General features: G+C 32.8%; 1 protein-coding gene across 1 annotated transcript; it reads left to right on the top strand.

Annotated features, from left to right (window-relative positions):
• Positions 1–1,072: 1,072 nt before the first annotated feature.
• Positions 1,073–15,264, top strand: DCTN2-p50 (dynactin subunit 2). Its single transcript, XM_023169305.2, has 6 exons — positions 1,073–1,378; positions 9,886–10,358; positions 10,408–10,640; positions 10,691–10,854; positions 11,490–11,592; positions 14,960–15,264. The coding sequence occupies exons 1-6, from the start codon at positions 1,343–1,345 to the stop codon at positions 15,139–15,141; spliced, it is 1,191 nt and encodes a 396-aa protein (XP_023025073.1). The 5' UTR covers positions 1,073–1,342; the 3' UTR covers positions 15,142–15,264.
• The last annotated feature ends 6,204 nt before the right edge of the window (positions 15,265–21,468 follow it).

Consider the following 21,468-nt stretch of genomic DNA (forward strand, 5'->3'; position numbering starts at 1 on the left):
TCAATACTGGAATCACCTCGCAATCCAGTCCCTTCAAAAGATTCCCCAGCGACCTCCTCAAAGAGGCCAACTGCCCCGGGCAAGAGCCCCCAAACGACCCTGGGGTCCGCGCACGACTGAGTTCATTCTTTTCCAAAACTTTCCACCTTAACTCTGTTAGGGGATGTAATTCAAATAATCTCATAAAAATTCCCACTAATCAGAAAGTCTAAAATTGTTTCCAAGACTGGTACTCTTAACGTCCTCTACATGTCCAGCGAATAAGTCCGCAAGAATTACTGACTGGTCCTGATATTCTAATTTCATGAGCCTGTTACTGATATATAGATGTCACTGTAAGGGTTATTTTGATATTTTCTGTCTCGAATAAGAGGTGCTTTGTATACTATCCCAGACGGATTCATTAATTTTATCATGTCGTTAAAATTAAAACTGACACTTTGAACAATCGTGAAATTAATTTCGATATTTATTATACTTTTAAGTAATTCTTGACAGTTATTCTAAATGGGGTACACAGACTGAATAATATATTTTCGATCCTTAACAACCTGATAATGAAATGAATGATGAGGTTGAATGCTCTAAAATATCAGATTTCCTAAACATTGAGCAGTCAATTTTAACGACTTTCAATTTGAATGACTTGGTTCTGGTTGACTTGAAATTATTTCTGAAAGCTGATAAAGGTTCCCTTTCTACGAAAACCCATCGGTTTTGGTAGTCAACATTTAACGAAAAATAATATATCCATCTTATTACATTAACATATCCCGCTAAAGGGCGACAACGTTTAAGTAACGAATAATCGTCAGAGGTTAATCCGAAAATTCTCTTTGGTCAGAACCTACAAGACGCCCAAACTTTTCACATCCATAGTTTCAACTGAAGATGGAATATGAATATGCGCTAACAGTTCCTTTTCGAATTATTGTAATATGTCAAATATCAGTGTAGCCAGTCACGAACACAGACCATGGTCTATGGTCACGAAACGCCTAAAACTGAATGAACTGAAACATGTACAACTATTTTTACATGAATATAGTCAATTTCTAAAACTAAAATAGATATACGTATAAGATTTTCATCAATTTCACTGCATATATGACTAGTTTGTCTACGCCAATAAGTGATTGAAAAGGAAAAAAGGAATTAGCATATTGGCAACGCTGAAAGCCAAAATGATTGATAAATGACGTTAAATATATCATTTATTTTTCTAAGAGATCATCATCAAGAGAAAAGAGAAGTGACAACTATTGGTTATTATTGTAATAAATTCCAAATTTGTTAAATAATTTATCGTTCATTGGATTTTAAAACTTACTTTTTCGTCGATATGGCTGATCCAAAATATGCTGATTTACCTGGAATTGTAAGTTGTCATAATGAAAGTTTAATTTTCAATATATGGTCATTTTTGTTTTGACCTAACACAAAAGTTATTAGTTATTACTTTCTTAGTTTCAATCATGTTTCCATAAACGATTACTTTCTTAGTTTCAAGCATGTTTCCATAAACGCTCATGTTGATTGGTTATGGTCGAACTCTTCTAGGAAGTGTGTTGTATAAACCTTCTATAAAATGTTTGCTGGTAAACTGAAAATTTTTCATGAGGGTCTATTGAAATCATATTTTCAGTCTATTGAAAACACTTTCTATATTAGTCATCTCCCGGTAATGCCAATTTGGTTCCCGAAACGCGCGAAAGCATTTGAATAATCAAATAATTGGTCCAAATCAATTGTAATCAAACTTGTATTTTGCTACCTGTGTTCTGGATTGTAAGTAATCAATTGGTTTTGTAAATATTCAGTGTTAAAGAAGGAGAATAAATGTTTATTTGCAAATAATTGAAATATTCCATATTAACTTACAAAACCAAATTTTAAAACTGAATATCTCAACTACTATCAAATATAAAATAATCGAAATTTTTTGGTAATGCTGACAAATATGATATCAATTCAGAAAAATTATCTGATCAAATTATTTTTGGATTGAATTAAATCAGTTAATTGTCCTTCCGATGTGTCTTTACTACACGCCTGAAAAAGCTATTGTATAGCGAAACACGTAAAAATCTCACAATTGGGATCAAGTTATTTATTGTGGAGGAAATCAGTTTTTTATCGACTTTCTTTGGGTATTTTCACCTTCCACAATCTGAAAAATATAAAAATTGTAATAGAGAAAGAGCAAACTTTTTAGTTCACACTGATGAGTTACTTTGTAAATTCAAAATATTTTTCACAAAGAAAAATATTCTATTTACTTGTCATATTTAATGATTTTGCTCATAAGAAAAAAAGAATTGAGAAATTATACAGATACTTATCTTAACGTTTTGGAGGCAAAAATCTGCCTTCGTCTTCAGAATTAGAAAAATCTAAGTAATCTTCCACAAATTTTCATATTTTTCATATTGTCCGAATGGATAAGTTCCAACTCACTGGTAGTTTTTATTTTCAATGTACTTTTTGAAAATTGTTTTCTATGCAGCTTTTCTTTTATGCAGCCAATGCAAATCTCATTTCTGTTGCATATTGAATCAAAAGTAATTCCATCTGCCATCCCAGCTTTCAAACGTTTCATGTTTTCCAGAATCAGATGTCTAAGACGACGAAGACAGATATCGATATATATCTTCACTTCAGCACTTAACATGGTGAAAAATCATGAATGCAGTCTAATTTGTACAGGTTACCATTGCTGAGTTTTGCAATTGCAATAAAATTTCCAGAATGTACTATTATTTCACATCTCATTTACCTGCACGTTGTCTTGAGTTCATTCAGGTTGGAGCCCAGCTCTCTTACTCTTTTAGCTGAACACTTCACATCTCATTTAATTTTCAAAAAACAGTTTAAATACCCTTCTTCCAACTGCTTGCGTGAAGATTAAATTTGAGTCCTGGAACATATCTGACTTTTCGTATAGAAGTGTCAACTTTCCTTCCATTCATGTTGAGAACCACAGATGTTTCACGAATACCAGTTATCATATATTGTTCTTCTGAAGCTGTTGAACAGTTTTCATGTTGCGAAGCCAATCAAAATGATCTGTAATTATAGTAGTAGTATTTATTTATTCATTTAGGTTACCCCAATTTACAAACGTTCAATAAAAATATACATAATGTGAGAGTAAGTAAAAAACAGATAATAATAAATTAATAATAATATATAGTTATTTTAAAAAGTCAATAACATAAAATCAATGATTTATGAAAGTTGAATAATGAATGAGATGTATATGGTTGTCACAATAAATAAATAAACAAATTAAACTAATAAGTATAGGTGCAGATGCACTCATACGCATATATTAAAATATTATTATCTTCTTTGATATTGTGCAATAACGCTTGTTTGAAAGTGTGAATACCTCTTTTGTTTCTCAAAGAACCAGGCAGTTTGTTAAATTCAACTAGTCCTCTGAAAAACAGACTATTCATTGCTGACCTTGAGTTTGTCCTGGATACATGGAAGCTTATATTGGTTCTAGTGTCATATTGGTAGACTTCATTGTTAACTTTTATTAAATTATTGAAATAGCTAGGTTGAATACCCTTTATTATTTTGAATATAAAAACCATACTTAGATAATAAGATCTGTTTGAGATTGATAACCACTGAAAAGAATCGACCATAGTCTCAATAGGAGTAAGTCGATTGCGTCTCAGAATTATATGCATACCTCTGTTTTGCAGTTTTTGTAGTTGGCCTAACTTATTTTTATTCAGAAATACAATAATATAGCACAGAAGCCAAAATGTGGTCGAATTATACAGTTGTAAATTGTGACTCTTGAGTTAATACTAAGATGTGGGCCACTCTTGAAAAAAAGAATAGTTTTTTCTAGATTTTCTTTAAATATAATCAGCATGACTATTAAGTGGCAGTGTTCTATCAATCATGAAACCTAGATATTTCATTTCGGTAACAATTTCAAGATATTCATTTCCTATTTTGATGTTCACTGTATCACCTTATATTTAGGTCTAATTATCATCATTTTGATTTTATTTACATTCAGGACCAATTTATTGCTCAATAAATATTCAACATTTATTGCATCTTGCAACTCCTCTATGGCATCATTTAAGTTATTATTTGATATGTATAATAAGGTGTCATCTGCAAATAAATCAATCGATTATCTACCTGTTAAATAGTAAATATCATTTAGATATATAATAAATAAAAGTGGACCCAGTACACTACCTTGTGGGACCCCGAAATCATTCACAGATTCTGTTGAAGTTGATTATTTCACTTTTGTAATCTGCTTTCTATTTTCAAGTAACTTTCAAAACAAAGCAGTACTTCGCCACCAATTCCATAGTATGTCAATTTTTCCAACAGAATATTTCTGTTGATGGTCTTGAAAGCCATTATGAAATCTAGAAAGACTGATACTACATAATTCCCTTCATCAACATGTGATTTCCACTTTGTTATAGTAAATTGGAGTGATGTCTCTGTGATTTTCCACCACAGTTATTCATTCTCTTCAGTTTTACAATATCTGAAATTTCATATGCCCTATCTCTTTCTTGTGATTTAATTTTCATTTCAGTATCATAATACGGTATTTGATTGGGTCTAATAATGACTGTTGTGGGGCAAGCTCATTGATTATCTTTTCAGTTTTATCAATTATATCATGCAGGACAGAATCAACATAAACAGAGTCAAAATTCCAGCACCGATTTATCAACTTTAAAGTTGATCTCATGATATGTTTTGTTTGATTTTTCTAGTAATTATTTGTCTTGTATATTATCTTGTATATTAATGCCATTTTTAAAACAGTTAACTGCTATTATAGAGTGGTCTGTTATTTTTTGTAATTCAAATACATTTGCATTTATACCATCACAGTTAGTACATAATCAACTAGTTTTACTATTATTGGTACATCTTGTGCACTGCTTTACAACCTGTTCGAATCCATATGTATTTAGCGAGTTGATAATCTTTTTTGTGAAAAAGAGGTTCTTTTTTTATAAAATTAATGTTGAAGTCAACAATTAAAAGTACTTTGCCCATTTCACTGTATTTTTCAAGTATATCATCCAGTTTATCAAGGAAAATTGCATCACTATAAGATGGACAGTGGTAGACGCCACCTATCAACTATTTTTGTCTACTCACTAGGATATCAACAAACTTAATCCAATAATTTCCGTTTAGTACAAGAACACTTTTTTCTTTGAATTCAATACCATCTTTGACATAAATAAGCACACCACCAGTATGCCTATTATCATTATCACATCTATTTAGTCTATCTTCCATATCCTTAGTAGTTCTTGCTTTGCTAGGAATTATGACATTTGGTTTCTGGCAAATAATATTGGCAATAATGTTGTCTTTGTGGACTAAAAAACTTTCTGCATTCAAGTAGATGATGTCCTGATGATATTTGATATGTTTTTGATTATTTTCTGACTTATTTAGTTTTTTGGCTGTGTCTGATCAGTAATTGTTGGGATGTTGTTGATGAATTTGATTATTTTTTTCTCACCTTTGGCTAGGCATTCATTCAGCTGTTTTTTGATTTTTTGGAAGTATTCTCTTTGATGTTTGGTTTGGTCTGCAAATATTTTCATAGTGGGTATCTTAACTGTCAGTCTATTTTTTAATACTGAAACAAACTTTCAGTGGTCTTGACCTATTGGGTTGAAACCTTCCTAGCCTGAAAACTTTCAAATTATTTATATTTATCCATTTTTTATAACAACAACTGGACTATATCTTGTGGTCCTATATTTCCTGGACTATACGAAATTAATATTCCGATTTCCTTATCTTCTCCTTATCAGTAGGACTTTCTTGCGCCTTTTCGTTTTTATTTTTGTATCCCGAGGAAAAAACCAGGTATTAAGTTGAATTAATTATAATTAATTTTCACTATCACACCTGAGGTTCAACTCAGAATCAAATACAACTTGTCAGATTACAGCTGAGAATATTCCACTCAACTACATATTCATTTTATCTTTTTATTTGACGGTTTTACTAACAACTTTTGTCTTTAACGTGGAGCAATAAACAACATGCAAAACATTTTTTATCAAATTGTTAGTGTTAGATGAATCGATGCTCCAGAGTCCACATCCATTCATTTCTGCTCAAATTTGTTGTTCCTAGTGCTGTGATAATTAATCCTGTTTCAGATATCTTCGCTCCTTGATTGTACTTTGTAAGTCTACATGTTTTGGATTTATGCCCATACTTGAGATAACTATGGTATTTTCTTTCGAACTTCAGCTGTCTCTTCCCTTCTTGATTTTTGAAATACTAGGGCCTATTCTTTCTCTTTATGTCCATACTCTGCAGCTTCAGCTAGTAATCTCTTTTTTACCAAGTCTGTCATTAGCTTCAGTCCACAGTTTTCTAGTGCCATGAGTAGAGGTGTGAGATAGTCAGGAATGCTCAGAAAAATTGATGCTACTAACACATCGCTCTTAATTTCATTGTCTATAACTTTGAGTTGCTGTGCAACTTTTGATCAAGATATTCATCCATTCCTAAACATTTGGAGTAACGAATGAGTACTAAATGTTATATGAGACTGGCCACTCTAAAAAATCCATTTTATTCATAAATATTCTTCAGACGTTCCTAGATTTCCTTTCCTGTCTTTAACTCTCGTATTTCTGTGTAAATGTGGGTTTTTACACCAGAAACTATTGCTCCAGAGCCCTTTTATTGTTCTTTTCATCGGCTCTCTTTTCACTTTCACTCTTGCTTGAAGTATCTAAGCTGCCATCGACATATTCCCATAACTTGTAATTGATTAAATCAATTTCCATGTTATACTTCCATCGATGTAGGTTGAACCATCATCCAACTTTTCGAATGAAGGAGGAACTGACATGACATTTCATTGCGTTGAATTTGTTAGATCTTCAACAATTCAACTTGTTATTTTCCAACTATACAAACTTCAGTTCTAACTATTATACTTAGAATTATTAACCCATAACTTCTTAAATTGCAGAGTTATAACGTATTTTAACTATGAATTGAAATGCGTGATATATAATATTGTTTATTACAACTGTTTTTACAAAATACATGTCATTCAGACAATCTGTATACATATGAATGAACATCACTATAATTAACAATTAGTATCATATCAGAACCATGCTAAACTTCAACAGTACATAAAAAGTAACTTGTCATCTGGAATTTAGAATGATGTTTTTTTTTGTTTTCAGTAAACCCTTTCATATGATACTCTTATCATGAGAGTGCATAAGAAATAACTAGTCTGCCATCTTGAACGGATAGTGATTATCATCCAAACTAAACATGTATGCAAAATTTTATCATATCAGTTGAGCATAAATCTGTTCTGTTTTTCCGTTAATCAGCTGCCACCCCATACGAACGACAACTCTCAGAAGTTGAGAAACTTGTGCGAGCTAAGGACTAACGAGGTCTTACCTTTTAACTTATGATTCCTAATAAATACGTATCAACATTGCAAGTTGCCTGCCTTCTGTGAGGTACTGGGCCAAAAAAGGCAGGCAATTTATGAACATTACCAATTATATCTAGAAGAAAACAAACATCTAACAAAATACAAACAGGTACAGAAAACAAGAATGTTGCAATGAATTTCATGAAAAGATGGAAGGAAACATATAATGAGCCCATGATGCTGCTGTGTTTTCCAGATATTTGGAAGAATCAATTTTCAATAGTACTCTTGGAATTACTAAACTGTCAATTCCTAATAGCACAATCTTTGAATCACTAAACTGTCAACTCTAGCTCTGCAGTGTTGGAATGCCCCAATCCGGGTGAAGCTTATCGTATGATATGTATATTTGTGCCAAAAGAATATATGATTCTGAGCTCACCCACCCTTCAAGATACCGGGCTCCCTCTCGCCGTAGAGAGCCTTGTCACGGTAATGCAGGGCTCTGCCGTGATTAACCTCCTTTCCTTAGCTACTCGTGGAACCCTTTATGTACCTTGAAGTAACAAAAGAAATTTCTTAATGTACAGAGGAGATGAACAACTAAACAACCCAAACTGTCGTTCCTGTAACATCGGATCAAGAGCAAAGGTTTCTCAGTTCTCCAACTCTTGATTCTGTTAACGAGTGAGCTTTTCGGGAATCATATTGAGATGATGAATATGCCAAAAACTAATCATTTAGTTTTGTTCGCTTACAATTAACATCACAAAATCAGGCTTCTTGACCTATTCATAAATACATGCTGTAATGAATATTACTGGAGGGAGATTAAACTAAATTATATTCTCTTGAAGATGATGACTTGGTGATTGAAACACGTGTTGAGGTGTTAAAAATAACGGTTTGTGTTGGGAGTAGACTCCAGTAATATTCATTACAACACCAAAGGTCCAAACAGTGCATCACAAGTACATGCTATAATATTCTAATTTGGAAATATTATTTACAGCAGTAACCATTCTTTTAAATTGCATATTATGGCCATGTGGGATGTTAAAGGATATAAAAGATAGCAAAATAGTTGTGGTTATATTAAGTTATTACATTTTATAAAAGAAAAATATTAGAATACTGTTCACAGTCCTCTAAGTTAGATCAAACCAAAATGTTCATCAATACTGAGCTGCAGACCTCTCTGTGCCACTCTATACTTAATGTATTTCGGAAAGTACATCTGTTTATGTTCTAATCGGGTCTTATGTACCTCGAAATATGGATTCCAAATGAGAATGCACTTATTCCATTACAAATCTTACGTAACACATAAACAAAACGGTAATATCATATAAATAATTATAATCTTTGGATAATCTTTTGACCACACCCAACATACAATGATGGCTTCTACTTATTAATACATCATAATTATATCTTTAATTAAGCCTACTATCCAACAATACATCGAAATCTATAACTACATTCACTCCCTTCAGCAGTATACCTAAATTCCCCCACATTTTTACCGAGAGAAATTATAGCATAACAATTTTGGCTACATTTAGCTTAAGTTTATTTCTGAGGTATCAGGCTGAAGACCACTTGTGGTCTTCCGATCAACTGAAATCTTCAGTATGCCATTATGGCTGCCTTCGAGGATATTCCAAAAGATGATTCACAGATATGATATCCTAGCTACAAATTCTGGCCTGGATGGCTACAGTTTATCTGGGAGGATCAAGAGAATGTCTCCTGGCTGGTGGGTGCAGTTAGTACCCTGTAGCCACGAGAGTCTGTCTCTCTGAAATTGTCACAGAAGTTCTACTTCTCAAGCCACACATTTGTGTTGCTCACCTACCTGACGAAGGTAGTCGTAGACTGGCCGCTGATCGAGCCCTCATAATATTGAGAAAATGTTCCATACACCAGTAACCTTGGTAAGGAATATTATTCACAAGGAAATTCAGGCCCTGGTAGCAATTCTAGTATTCCATGCCTGTCCCACCACGGTTCATTTCTTGCCACCTGACCTGAAAGATTGCTTACCAAATAATCGGATTTATTTGGTCGAATTTGAATAGGTGTAAGCCACGGTAAACCCTCTGGAGCTTTAGTGGAGGGTTGAATAAACTCACTCACTTTGCACCTATTCTCCTACTTGATGAGTAGAATTTGAAAATTTTGGCGTGGAATGAATTTATTGAAAACACTAGTCATCTCCTGATGATGAATTTGGTTAACGAAACGCGCGTCGAGAGAGCAATTTGGTTCTGATGAGGGAAACGTGTTTGCAATAGATACCTACCTAGGTCACTGAACTGAAATGTCTTTATGTCAAAGAGTCTACTTATGTAGCAGTTATCGATTTTCAACACCAGCAGAATATTTTTTATGGTACAGTTTTTGTCCAGATTCCTTAAAGTATCTTATTTTTCATCTAGGCCCATGATGAACCAGATGTATATGAAACTAGTGATCTGCCAGAATCTGAACAATCTACAGACTTTTATGAGGAAGAGACAGATCCAATTGAAAGGATTCACATTTCGACCGATGATGCCTTCAAAAAGTTCCAGGGAAAATTTCTCCATGGAGAAAATGTTGATTTTTCGTCAAGAATCAGTAGGAAATTGCGCACAGGATATGACGCGAGAAGTGGAGAATGGGAGTTAATGGGACATGGAGAGATGGAAACCCCAATACAAAAATACCACCGACTTCAGTGTGAAATGAAAGAATTACTTGAAGAAGTTAATGACCTTCAAAATAATAAAAATGAAGATGATCCCAACTGCTTGATTTCTAGTCAGAAAGTCGAACAATCACTAAAACAGCTAGCAGACCTCAAATTGGAGGAAAGTTTGGGAGAGGCTATTGTTTCAAAAATATCTGATCCTCAAGGTGTACAAATAAAGTAAGATTTGAACATCGCTTTTGGTTAAATGATGATTTTTCTCTTTTAGGAAACTCTTATCTCAACTTCAACAATTTAAGGACGGTATAAATGAAAATATGGAATCCGACATTAAAACAGATGAAAATGGTATTGTTTATCAATTCAGTTATAGACCTGAGCATGGTCGGTTAACTCAGACAACGAGGGTAGCTGAGTTGGAATCAAGATTACATAGGCTTGAGAATGTCCTTGGTGCTTCCAGTGATAAGTTATCTCGTTTGACCTCAGCAACTTCAAAAGGTTGGGTTTCAAGTATTTAAAGGGGACTTTGTATATAATTTAATTTACAGGAAGTCTATTAGAAATAGCTGAACAGTTGAGTGCCACTGCGAGTTTACTGGATTCTTCCAAACTAGATCATATTGAAGGAAGATTGGGAGCACTCTCACAAAAACTTGATGCTATAACTGAAAAGAAAAAACAATTACAAAAGGATGATGAGAGAGACAAAATGGTGGGTTTTTAAAATATATTTCCAAGCAACAACTGAAATTCAAGATATTTCCAAGTATCAAAAATGTTACTGCACACTGTTGTTATCACAATTAAATTATCATTATCTTGATAAATATTTGAAGATAGATCTTGAACGTTTATTGAAATGTTAAAACTTGTCCAAAAGTTCCACCAAAAAGTATTCTGCACCAAACTTATAATTTCTGTTGCAAATTTGAAATGCCTTTACAAATTCTAAGATCGTTTATTTTATTCAATGAGAATGTTTTGATCCTATATTTATATCCGTGGTATCCTAGGTGATAGAATTATTATTCTAATCACAGCATATTGAACAGGATTATCCTGTACCCACAATAAAAACCTCTTTGAAACGTAATGCAAGTGAGGAAAAATTATTGCTGTCACAAATACCAAAATTCAACCTAAAAAGTCACTTTACTTCACTTCAAAAATTTTAAAATATAACAATAAACTGAAGCAGTAATTGATTGATTTTTCATTATGTAATATTATTTACTGCAAATCCTTGCAAAACTTGTGAATTGTTTATACAAAAATACTTGACATACTGATGGTTAAAAAACACTGTTTTACTAATACGCTTTGTCATTAATAAAACTTTCATTACAGGTTTTGGAATTATATCAACTGGTAAAAAACACTGAGAATGTAACCAAACTCCTTCCACAAACTATTATAAGATTGAAAGCTCTAGAGGAATTTCATAATAAAGGTATTGTAATAAAGAAATATATCGTTGTTTAGTTGAAAATGTAAATTGCATTTGAAAAAATTCGTATATGGGTTTTCAAGTAGGCACTTAAGATTTTATTCAACGACTCAAAAATTCAATTTGAAAACACTAGTACTTTTTTACTACAGTAAGACTATTCAATTAACAGAGATATTCCACTATACCATATTTCCGTTTGCTTGCTAGGTTAGATCCAAAGCGCGTGACTCTATTTTCCCTCTGCACAACCTGCAAGGTTTTATTATGAGTCACACCATTTCAAACTGAACCAAATGAGTGCAGCTTCTCAGGTTAAATGGCGGAAGTGAAACTCTCTCAAAAACTGAAAACCTGATATGGTCTTGGACTCTGCTCAGTGAAAACCAAGTGCTTTCAGAGTTACTTGGCTGTCCGATGTTAGGTTCATTTCTGACAATCTCGTCTAATATAATATAAATTGGTTTGAAATCCCTGAAAAAAAATTAAAAAGACTAGCCAAAAATAACAATTTTATTAAACAAAAAACTGAAATTACAAAGAAATAACATCCAAGCAACAACCAGAAAAAAATTGAAATAATAAAAACTAAAAATTAAAAAATATTAACAAAAAATAAAAATTAAAAGATTCCAAATCAAGTTACGTCACGACGTTTTGATTGTTAGTATCCACAATCGTCTTCGTTTGATAACTCAACGATTGTTAGTATCCACGATTGTGGATACTAACAATCAAAACGTCGTGACGTACCTTGGTTTGGAATCTTTTATTTTTCATTTTTTGTTAATAATATTTTTTCATTTTCAGCTTTTATTATTTCAATTTTTTATTTTTTGTTGTTGCTTGGATGTTATTTCTTTGTAATTCCAGTTTTTTTTTTTTTTAGTAAAATCGTTATTTTCGGTTAATTTTTTTAATTTTTTTTCAAGGATTTCAAATCAATTTATATTATATTAGACAATGGAAGTCCGAACTGATGAAATAGGTACATCACGAAACATTGTCGACCATATTTGAATAGCATGGCGACCGTTGAATATGATTTTGACTGTCAAGTTGGCGGGAATTCGGTCAAAATGTTGAAGAAAACCAATTTCTAAATTGTCGACGTTTCGAAACTTTATTGTTTCATCTTCAGGACTCTGAAGTATAAGAACAAGACATACATATTAACATAGAAATTTACAAAGCAGTTCTGTTAGAAACAAAATAAATTATGGAATATAACAATCGTTAAAAAATAATAAACGTTTCGAACACTTAATGTTGTTTTTTTGTGAATTTCCATTTTGAACAGAACTGCTTTGTAAATTTCTATGTTAAAATGTATGTCTTGTTCTTATACTTCAGAGTCCTGAAGATGAAACAATAAAGTTTCGAAACGTCGACAATTTAGAAATTGGTTTTCTTCAACATTTTGACCGAATTCCCGCCAACTTGACAATCAAAATTGTCAACCATCTTCAAACCACTAGGCAATTGTTCCATAAGTGATCATTGGTCTGACAATCATTACATCCAATGGATTTGTTTAGGCCTCAAGCCCCAAGATTTTCCACAGATCCTTTGAAATGTCCATAGGGATAGTTTGTCTTTGTGCAAAACCTTTTCCAAGTGATTTTTTTATCAACGGTAATACCTGGTTATTTCACTTCCACTGCAAATAGGACCCCGCCATTGAAGGATAGGGGATTTGCATCATCTCTAGATTCATCTTTCTGGTGAAGGAGATTATTGGTTGCCATTACTGTTGCTTGCCTTATTTTGTGTGGCAAAATTTTATAGAATTTTCTTCACCTCCTTAGCATTTGCGGTAAACGTTATGCTCGGCAGTCTCATTCATCTACTCTTTAAGTAACGACTTGAAAATCAATAACATACTCAACTTCCCTCAATGACCAGGGTCACACTTGCCCTATTCGCAACATTACTTGTCCTTTTCAAATTACTCTGTCACAGTTAACTGTCTTTGTTTATGGCTAAACCAATTGAAGAATACATTAACATTATAGAGAGCCAGTTTTTCTACTGGTACGATTGATGGTTTGCTCGTTGGATTTAGTTGAATGTGATATAAAAAGTCATTCATTTTCTTGGTCACCAACTACATGCCCTTCCATATTGTCTGGAGTTTAGTACAGATCTTGGGAACATATTTCCTCGTTTAAACTAAGTATCTCCGATTCCCAAAAAAACAACTTTTCAAACAGGTCATTTGTTATTTAGAGGTGTATATGCAGTGTCTCAAATTCATGGACTTTTCCAGCCATTCTCTGATAACCTGATGTATTTTATGTACGTTCCTGATTAGTTTCTTTCAGATAATAATAGTTATGTATTGGCAAATATCAAATGGTCATTGACCAAAATCCATCAACAAATTCAAGCTTGGATTTCATCTTTCATTGTGTTGCAGGTTATCTATCTTTTCATTTCTTTTCGATCTCAAAATATACCCTCCCTGCTATTCAGTTGTCATTTTTGGGCTTTGTCTTCCTTTTGACTTCATCAGACTGTGAATTCTGTCGAGTGATAGACCTGTACCTTTCTTTACTTTTTAGCAACCTGTTGTATATTCTTAAAACTTCATCACTTTTTCACAGTGTCTGCTGTCTACATGACTCACAATGACTGTTCATCAAAAGTTGGACGACTTTATAATATTGTTGATGCATGAAAGATTATTCTCATTGAATGTGGTGTACTCTGCCAAGAGGAACCATATATGTAAATATAATATGATGAGTATCTGTGCATCAATGGTTGTGGAGGCTCTATAACTATCACCTGATCATCTTATTTTTAATCTTGTTGCTCTAATTACAATATCTTTTGGTCTTTTTTCCTTTCCCGATTTCGAGAATATCTAACGTGATTCACCATACACATTGAATCTGCTTAAATCTTCCTTATTCAGTATTGTGTATACCGAAATTATCACCAAATGAATCAAACACTCATAAATTAATGATTTTATTCAGTGATCAAAAAAACTACTCAAATAAATAATACTTATATACTACAATGTCACCACGTCGTATTGACATGCACGACAAAATCTCAAATAACTAGGTAGAAATTTTTGAAACTTTCTCCATCTTTTCTCAAACACTCTTCATTCCATACATTCCAGTCACATCCATTAATTCTTCTGATGAAGACTAAAAACGCGATAGCTAAACATGTTATCAGTTGACTTATTGAGATACACCTGCCCACTTGCCTCTTTTGCAACAATATTTTTCTTTCAAAAACGGTCTAAAATATATATTTCATCTCATTTATGGGCTATGTTTTTCTCACATGATAACATAAAATTTGAGTCCACAATAATGTTACTATATCTCGATTTCCAATTATTTTGCAGCAATGGATTTAACCAAAACTCTGACTCAAATTGAAGTTACTCAAGCAGAGATGAGTGGAAATGTCCAGAACAATAAAATGCTTCTCCAGGGAGTTCAAGAAAGTTTTGCAATGAGTCTGAATGAAATTAATTCTACTGTTGTTAGTCTTGATGCAAGGATAAAGGCTTTGAAGAAAAAGTAGTAAATTTGTAATCACAAATAAATCGTTTATATAAATTGTAGCCTGTATTTATCTCATATATTTAATTTTTTATATTATTTTTTTTAATTTTATGCAGCTTCAATAATAAATTTTTGAATATTATATGTTTTTTATATAGCTAGTTAACAAAGAAATGTCACAACAAATTTGCTTTTCTTGATCATCACTATCACTTCTCAATTTAGTAAATATATCTATATAGTACCTAATGATCACATTGTTCTTCTCACTGGTAGCCAAGCTGAATATTTGAAGGCTAACTACGGCTATTATAATAGCCGTAGTTAGCCTACGGCTATTATAAAAATAGTTTTGCCTGAATCTGGTTATAGAATTAATGTTCTTTATGTATACAGGCAAATTATTATAAATTGTTATTTCAGCAAAACAGTGAATTTTTACTGACCTTACTTATTTGAAAAGTTTTGAAATGGTTTAATTTTCTTGTGAGGTGGTCATCAGAATTTACAATGTAGGTGAAACGTATTCAAAAATATTTATCAGTAGTTGTTGAGACTTTGAGATGGTACCTTCATCCATGTAGTCAAAGCATATAGCACGGAAGATGTATGCTGGAGTATCAGATGATATATTTGGTTGAAAACGAGAACCCTCCAGTGCCCACTAATGTATTACTTTTTCCTATTCAGTTTGTACTACGAATATTCATTATAGAATTGAATCAGATACCATTCACAAGATTGCTACACTGTATAGTATAAGAAGGAGGTAAAACTTCACTTACGATGTTTCAGAATAAGACACTTGCCTTATTACCTCTTCAGCACCAATCTGGATAACACTAAATGAAGCACGTAATACATTCACGAATGAGTTACATCTACTCATGACAGTACATAAGAATATTTATTAGCTTATTTGATTTGATCTCAACCATAGGAATCTTATTAAAATTGTGTAATTATAGAAGAAGTTGATTTCCAGATCATCCAATTCAGACCAAAAGAAGTTGGTAATCATTGACCAATTGTGCTCGCCATCGACAGTGATGGACGTCGTTCCCAAAGAAATATGGACCGATGACGCCGTCAGCCCAAAATCCATACAGTGCTTTTTCGAAATGCATTGGACGCTCTTGGATTTCATGTGAATTGGTTTCGTCCAAAATTCGACGATTGTCGAAGGTGATTTTTCGATCAAAATTAAGGGTCAGTTACCAACTACTTCAGAGCCCATTCAGTGAACACACGTTGTCTATGGTCGTTTACCTTCCGTTCCTGGGTCAGTTGAATTTTGAACAGGTGCAGGCTCAAGTCACGACGCAAAATTCGCCAAGTTGTGGTCTGCGAAAGGCCGAGTTCTTGTGAGCGATGCAAAATCGACTGCCTCGGATTCTCCTGCGCACCCTCACAGCTAGCGGCGATGTTTTTGGCAGATCTTGCGTTTCGTCGACGTAGGGGTGTTGGTCGGTCATTTACTGGACCCAAATTTATCCACAACATTGCGAATAGTCCTCTCGGTAGGATGATTATGGTGACAGTAAACTAAGCAAAGAGCGCGGTAAGTTGCCCGAACTGAACACCTATTTCGATAAAATGAATGATTGCCTGTTCATATTAATGTACATGATATACATTTTAAAATAAAATTAATTGCTTTCTTAGTTTCTTTGGAAGATTCCTACATTTTTTGTATAAAGATGTTGAAGTAGAAAGCCAAAATCTTTCTTTCCCAAAAATTAGTTGCTCTTTTGACAATTTATTTACATATAAGTAAGCGTATTACTTATATGTAAATACATTACATTTCCTAAAAGAAATTGATTATAATTGCGATAAAACTAATCTGTGCAAACACTGTGGACTTCAAATGGTGAAAGACAAAGTTTTGTGTTCAAAGTGTAATCATACATATCACCTGGGTGTCTAAAACAAGCAACTTCATGGAATTACCCTAAATGTTTCCATGAGATAGATACAGGTATGCAAGGCGAGGATAACCTATTCTGTGATGCAGTAGACAATCAGGAAATGAGAGTAAGTTGGACTCATTACATTTTTATATATTCTAGAGCAGGAGGACATCTTAATAAATGAATTAGGAGAAAAGGTAAAAATATTGAACACTTACATTGAATCAATGCATGAAAAAGATAGCAAAAAAGAGCAGGTGGACAATCTAAATCTTAACTACAAAAAACCCAAGAACAAAAAAAGGGTAAACAAACTACACCAAATACTTCGAAGTCGCCAACTGTGACTCACCCTTGCAAAAACATTGAGATTGGAAACACAGTAATATGAATCAACGAGGAAAACGAGAAGATCAAAGCAAAAAGGGTATAACCCTAACGGATTTATCAAATGGCATTCTAAAAATCCAACAGGAGCTGTTAGAAAAACAATACACTGAGCTTGTCAATCAAAATGAGAATGGAATTAGCCAAATAGACAAAAATCAGCTGGAAGGGCAAACCGAATCAGAACAAAACTGGAAAAAAGTAAAAAGCAAAATAAAACCATTCAAGAAGATCAGAGGACAAAGAGAAAACAGTGACGGTGAAATTCAAGGATGAGAAACCAAGAATTTGGATGTTTCTCTATAGTGTTCAACAAGAAGTTCATGAGAAAGATATACTGGAATACTCAAAAAAACAAACAATCTGGATGAAGATTTTATTATAAAAGAATTGAGAACCAATGAGGGTAGTAGATATAAACAATTCATGGTGGCAGCAGATTTTGAGTGGAAGAATCGATTCTATGAACCACGTTTTTGGCCCAGGGGAATTGAATTTAAAAGATTCGATTTCAAATTATATTACGAAAAGTATAATATTCGTGATGTAGTGACCGGGGAAGTCAAAGCAGCACGACCAAATTCTTTTTTGGAAACACCAATGGACACCAACAAACAAGTGATGGTATCAAGGAATGAAAGGGAATACATTTTTTTACATTATAATATACAGGGGTTATCTAATAAGTTATTGAGCTTAGAAATTTTATTTGAGAGTAACGATCCAGATTTAGCTTTTTCTGGTTACAAACTGATAAGTAGCTTTTGTCGTAAAGACTCTGACCGTGGAGGTACTTGTATTTATACTAAAAATAATATTCCAGCCAAATTTGTGAAGTATGATAATTGTATAGAGAAACATTTTGAAATTAGTGTTCCTGTGTTAGATGTTTTAAATGATACATCTAAAATATTTATTATAACTGCACTATCTTTTGTGAGACGAACAACTTGATGCTGAATGAGGGTAAATGCAAAGTTATGTCTTTTTCACGGAAAAATGTTATTACTCCAGAATATTTAATAAATGGCACCAAACTGGAAAAACTTGCTCAAATCAAAGATCTAGGAGTCATATTTGATAGTAACTTCAACTTCAGAAATTACATAGAATATATTGTACGTGATGCAAACAGTAAGTTTGGTTTTGTGTTAAGAAACGCCAGGGATTTCAAATGGGAATTGGGAATTCTTCTATTCAATGCCTTTGTCAGATCAAAGCTCGAATACGCTTCAACAATTTGGAATCAGCAAACAGCATTTCATTCAGAGATGATAGAAAAAATACAAAAGAAATTTCTTAGGTACACCTACTTCAAAAAAAAAAGAGTCTCCCTCTTTGATATCCTATAGGACTCAACTAGAACATTTTGACATGCCAACCCTGTCGGATCTTCCAAGCCTGAATGATGTACTATTTAAATTCAACATATTTAATCAGATAATAAATGTACCTGAACTTCTCAGTGTGATCAATCTTTATGTTCCTAGTGCTAGTCTAAGAAATCGCAATAGGGTTTTCTATGCAGACACCCAATCAGAGTCTCCACTCAATCGCTGCCTTAGGCAAGTGAATGATCTAGTCGTAAGTCATCAAGTAAGTAGACATAGCAGAGAAACAATTTAAATAATAAATTCATTCAACGAGTTTGGTATGACTAATCACATTGATAAATCCACACAAACCACAGTTTCAGGGATTGACGTGATTCTTTCTTATACAAAAGTATTATCGGTACTCATTGAAGATACTTATTTATCAGATCATACATTGCAGCAATGTTGTTTTGAAATATAAAAAGTCAGAGGTGAAGCTGAGTATATAAGGAAGTGGGATTTTTCTCTCAATAATTTAAATACTTTCAGAAATATTTTGAGTTTATGACTCTAACTTACTAGATCAAAAATTTGATCCTTTTCATGAATTAGTGTTGTATTATTTCAATATAGCATTTCCTGTTACTATAGTTCGATCTAGGAAAGCTGATAAGCCATGGTTCTTCAATGAATCAAATGCATCAAATGTTAGTTGATATGACAAAAATATACAAAACCACTGCAAACGAGGCGATTAACATTATATATAAACAATTGAAACAAACATATGAGCAGATGGTAAAACACTCTAAAACTAATTATAATAATGAAATAATTTGTTAAACAGGCAACGTATGGAAAGAAAGTTGGAAAATCATAAACGTGATGAGAAGCAGTGGATCCAGAGATGAGATTAGTAAAATTGTTATAGACAGTCAGATCATCACAAATCGAACAGTAATATGCGACGAATTTCTGAAAGTTTTTATGAATATACAAAGCATTGACCCCAATTTCGATAAGGTGAAATTAGAACATTTATCAAGCATTACTTTCTTCATGACTCCAACAACTCTACTGGAGATAATAATTAAAGTGTGTTCTAAAGAATCCGCTGGAATTGATAAAATCAATGGTAAGTGCTTGAGAGCTGTTAGTGACACAGTATGTTATCCTTTATGTCACATAATCAATGAATCATTCAGTACAGGAAAATATCCTGAAAAATTGAAAGTTTCAAAGTCAGTATACTGCCTAGACATAATCTGACTATCAGTCAAAGAAATTCACTGAACATAAATCTTTATAATAATCTTCATTCCTCTGTAAAGTCACTCAACCTTACTAAATTTAAATTTATTATCAAAAGCTTTCTCCTCCAACAGTTTCTATAATATAGAGGAATATATTAAAATGGCGGTATCTTTAACTTACGAAAGGACTCATTAAATCAACTTACCTACATTTTAATTATAGCGACATATTTGAAAGATTTTATATTTATGATTTTATTTATATTTATATTCTTTACTTATATTTCATAGTAGATGAATTTTATCTCTGATCAAGAATTTCTGTATTTGTGACTTGCCATAAATATACAACTGTATGTAAAATGGTCAAATAAAGTACTCTACTCTACTCTATATAAGAGGAAAGGTTCCAAGGAAGACATCAACAACTACAGAAATGTATGCTTACAAAGTCAACAAGCAAAAATAATCGATTATTGCTTCAATATCCATCTAAGAAATTTCTTGGAAAATAAATTATTTAAAGGATGTCATCATGGATTTCAGGCTGGAAAACCTACAGAATCAGCTATGAACCAATTATGTAATAAGTTTTATTCTAGCTTGAATACTAAGGAATATCCTATTGCACTATATTTTGATCTCAGTAGAGGATTCGATACTGTAAATCATGAGCTTCTAATTCAAAAATTCAACCGTATTGGAGTTCATAGAGTAGCGAATAGATGAGTTTCTTCCTATTTACAAAATAGAAGTCAGATTGTCATGATGAATTCATTCAAATCAAAGTCAACCAATGTTTCTATGGGTGTACCACAAGGCTCAATACTTGGTCCACTGCTTTTTATCATATTTATTAAAGACATGATTTTATCATGTGGTTCCCCGCAAAAAAACCATAATTTATGCCGACGATACAAATCATATATCACAAGATAATCTGGACAAAATCTAAGTAATGTATGCGCTGAGGAATTCTTTCAATGGTGCCTGAATAATGAATTGATTTTAAATGCTTCCAAAACATACTTCATGGTTTTTGACAAAAAAATATCAGCTGTGACGCAAGCCCTCTTGTTAAAATAAATCATAAGTCAATTGAGCAAGTATCAAACATAAAATTTCTGAGTGTAACAATTGATGAGAAACTGACATGGAGAACCCGTATCGAAAATCTGGTAGAGAAAGTGAGTAGTATGTTAATATCAGACAACTGAAGGACACTATCTACAGAGGTTATCAGAATGGCATATTATGGTCTAGTGTCGTCGGCACAAACATATGGCTTGATCTTCTGTGGTAATTCAACACATATTGATCAAGTATTCATTGCTCAGAAGAAAATCATAAGATGCATGATGGGAGTTGGAAATTCTAACTTTACCATCACTTTATATTTATCTTATGATTATGAATATTAAAAAATAGCAAGATACCTACATGAAAAGTAGTAAAATTCACCAACACCAAACACAGA

This window comes from Leptinotarsa decemlineata, unplaced genomic scaffold (assembly GCF_025532065.1).
Source record: "Leptinotarsa decemlineata unplaced genomic scaffold, Ldec_3_MD MMD2_P_RNA_scaffold_9, whole genome shotgun sequence".
Lineage (NCBI taxonomy): Eukaryota > Metazoa > Arthropoda > Insecta > Coleoptera > Chrysomelidae > Leptinotarsa > Leptinotarsa decemlineata.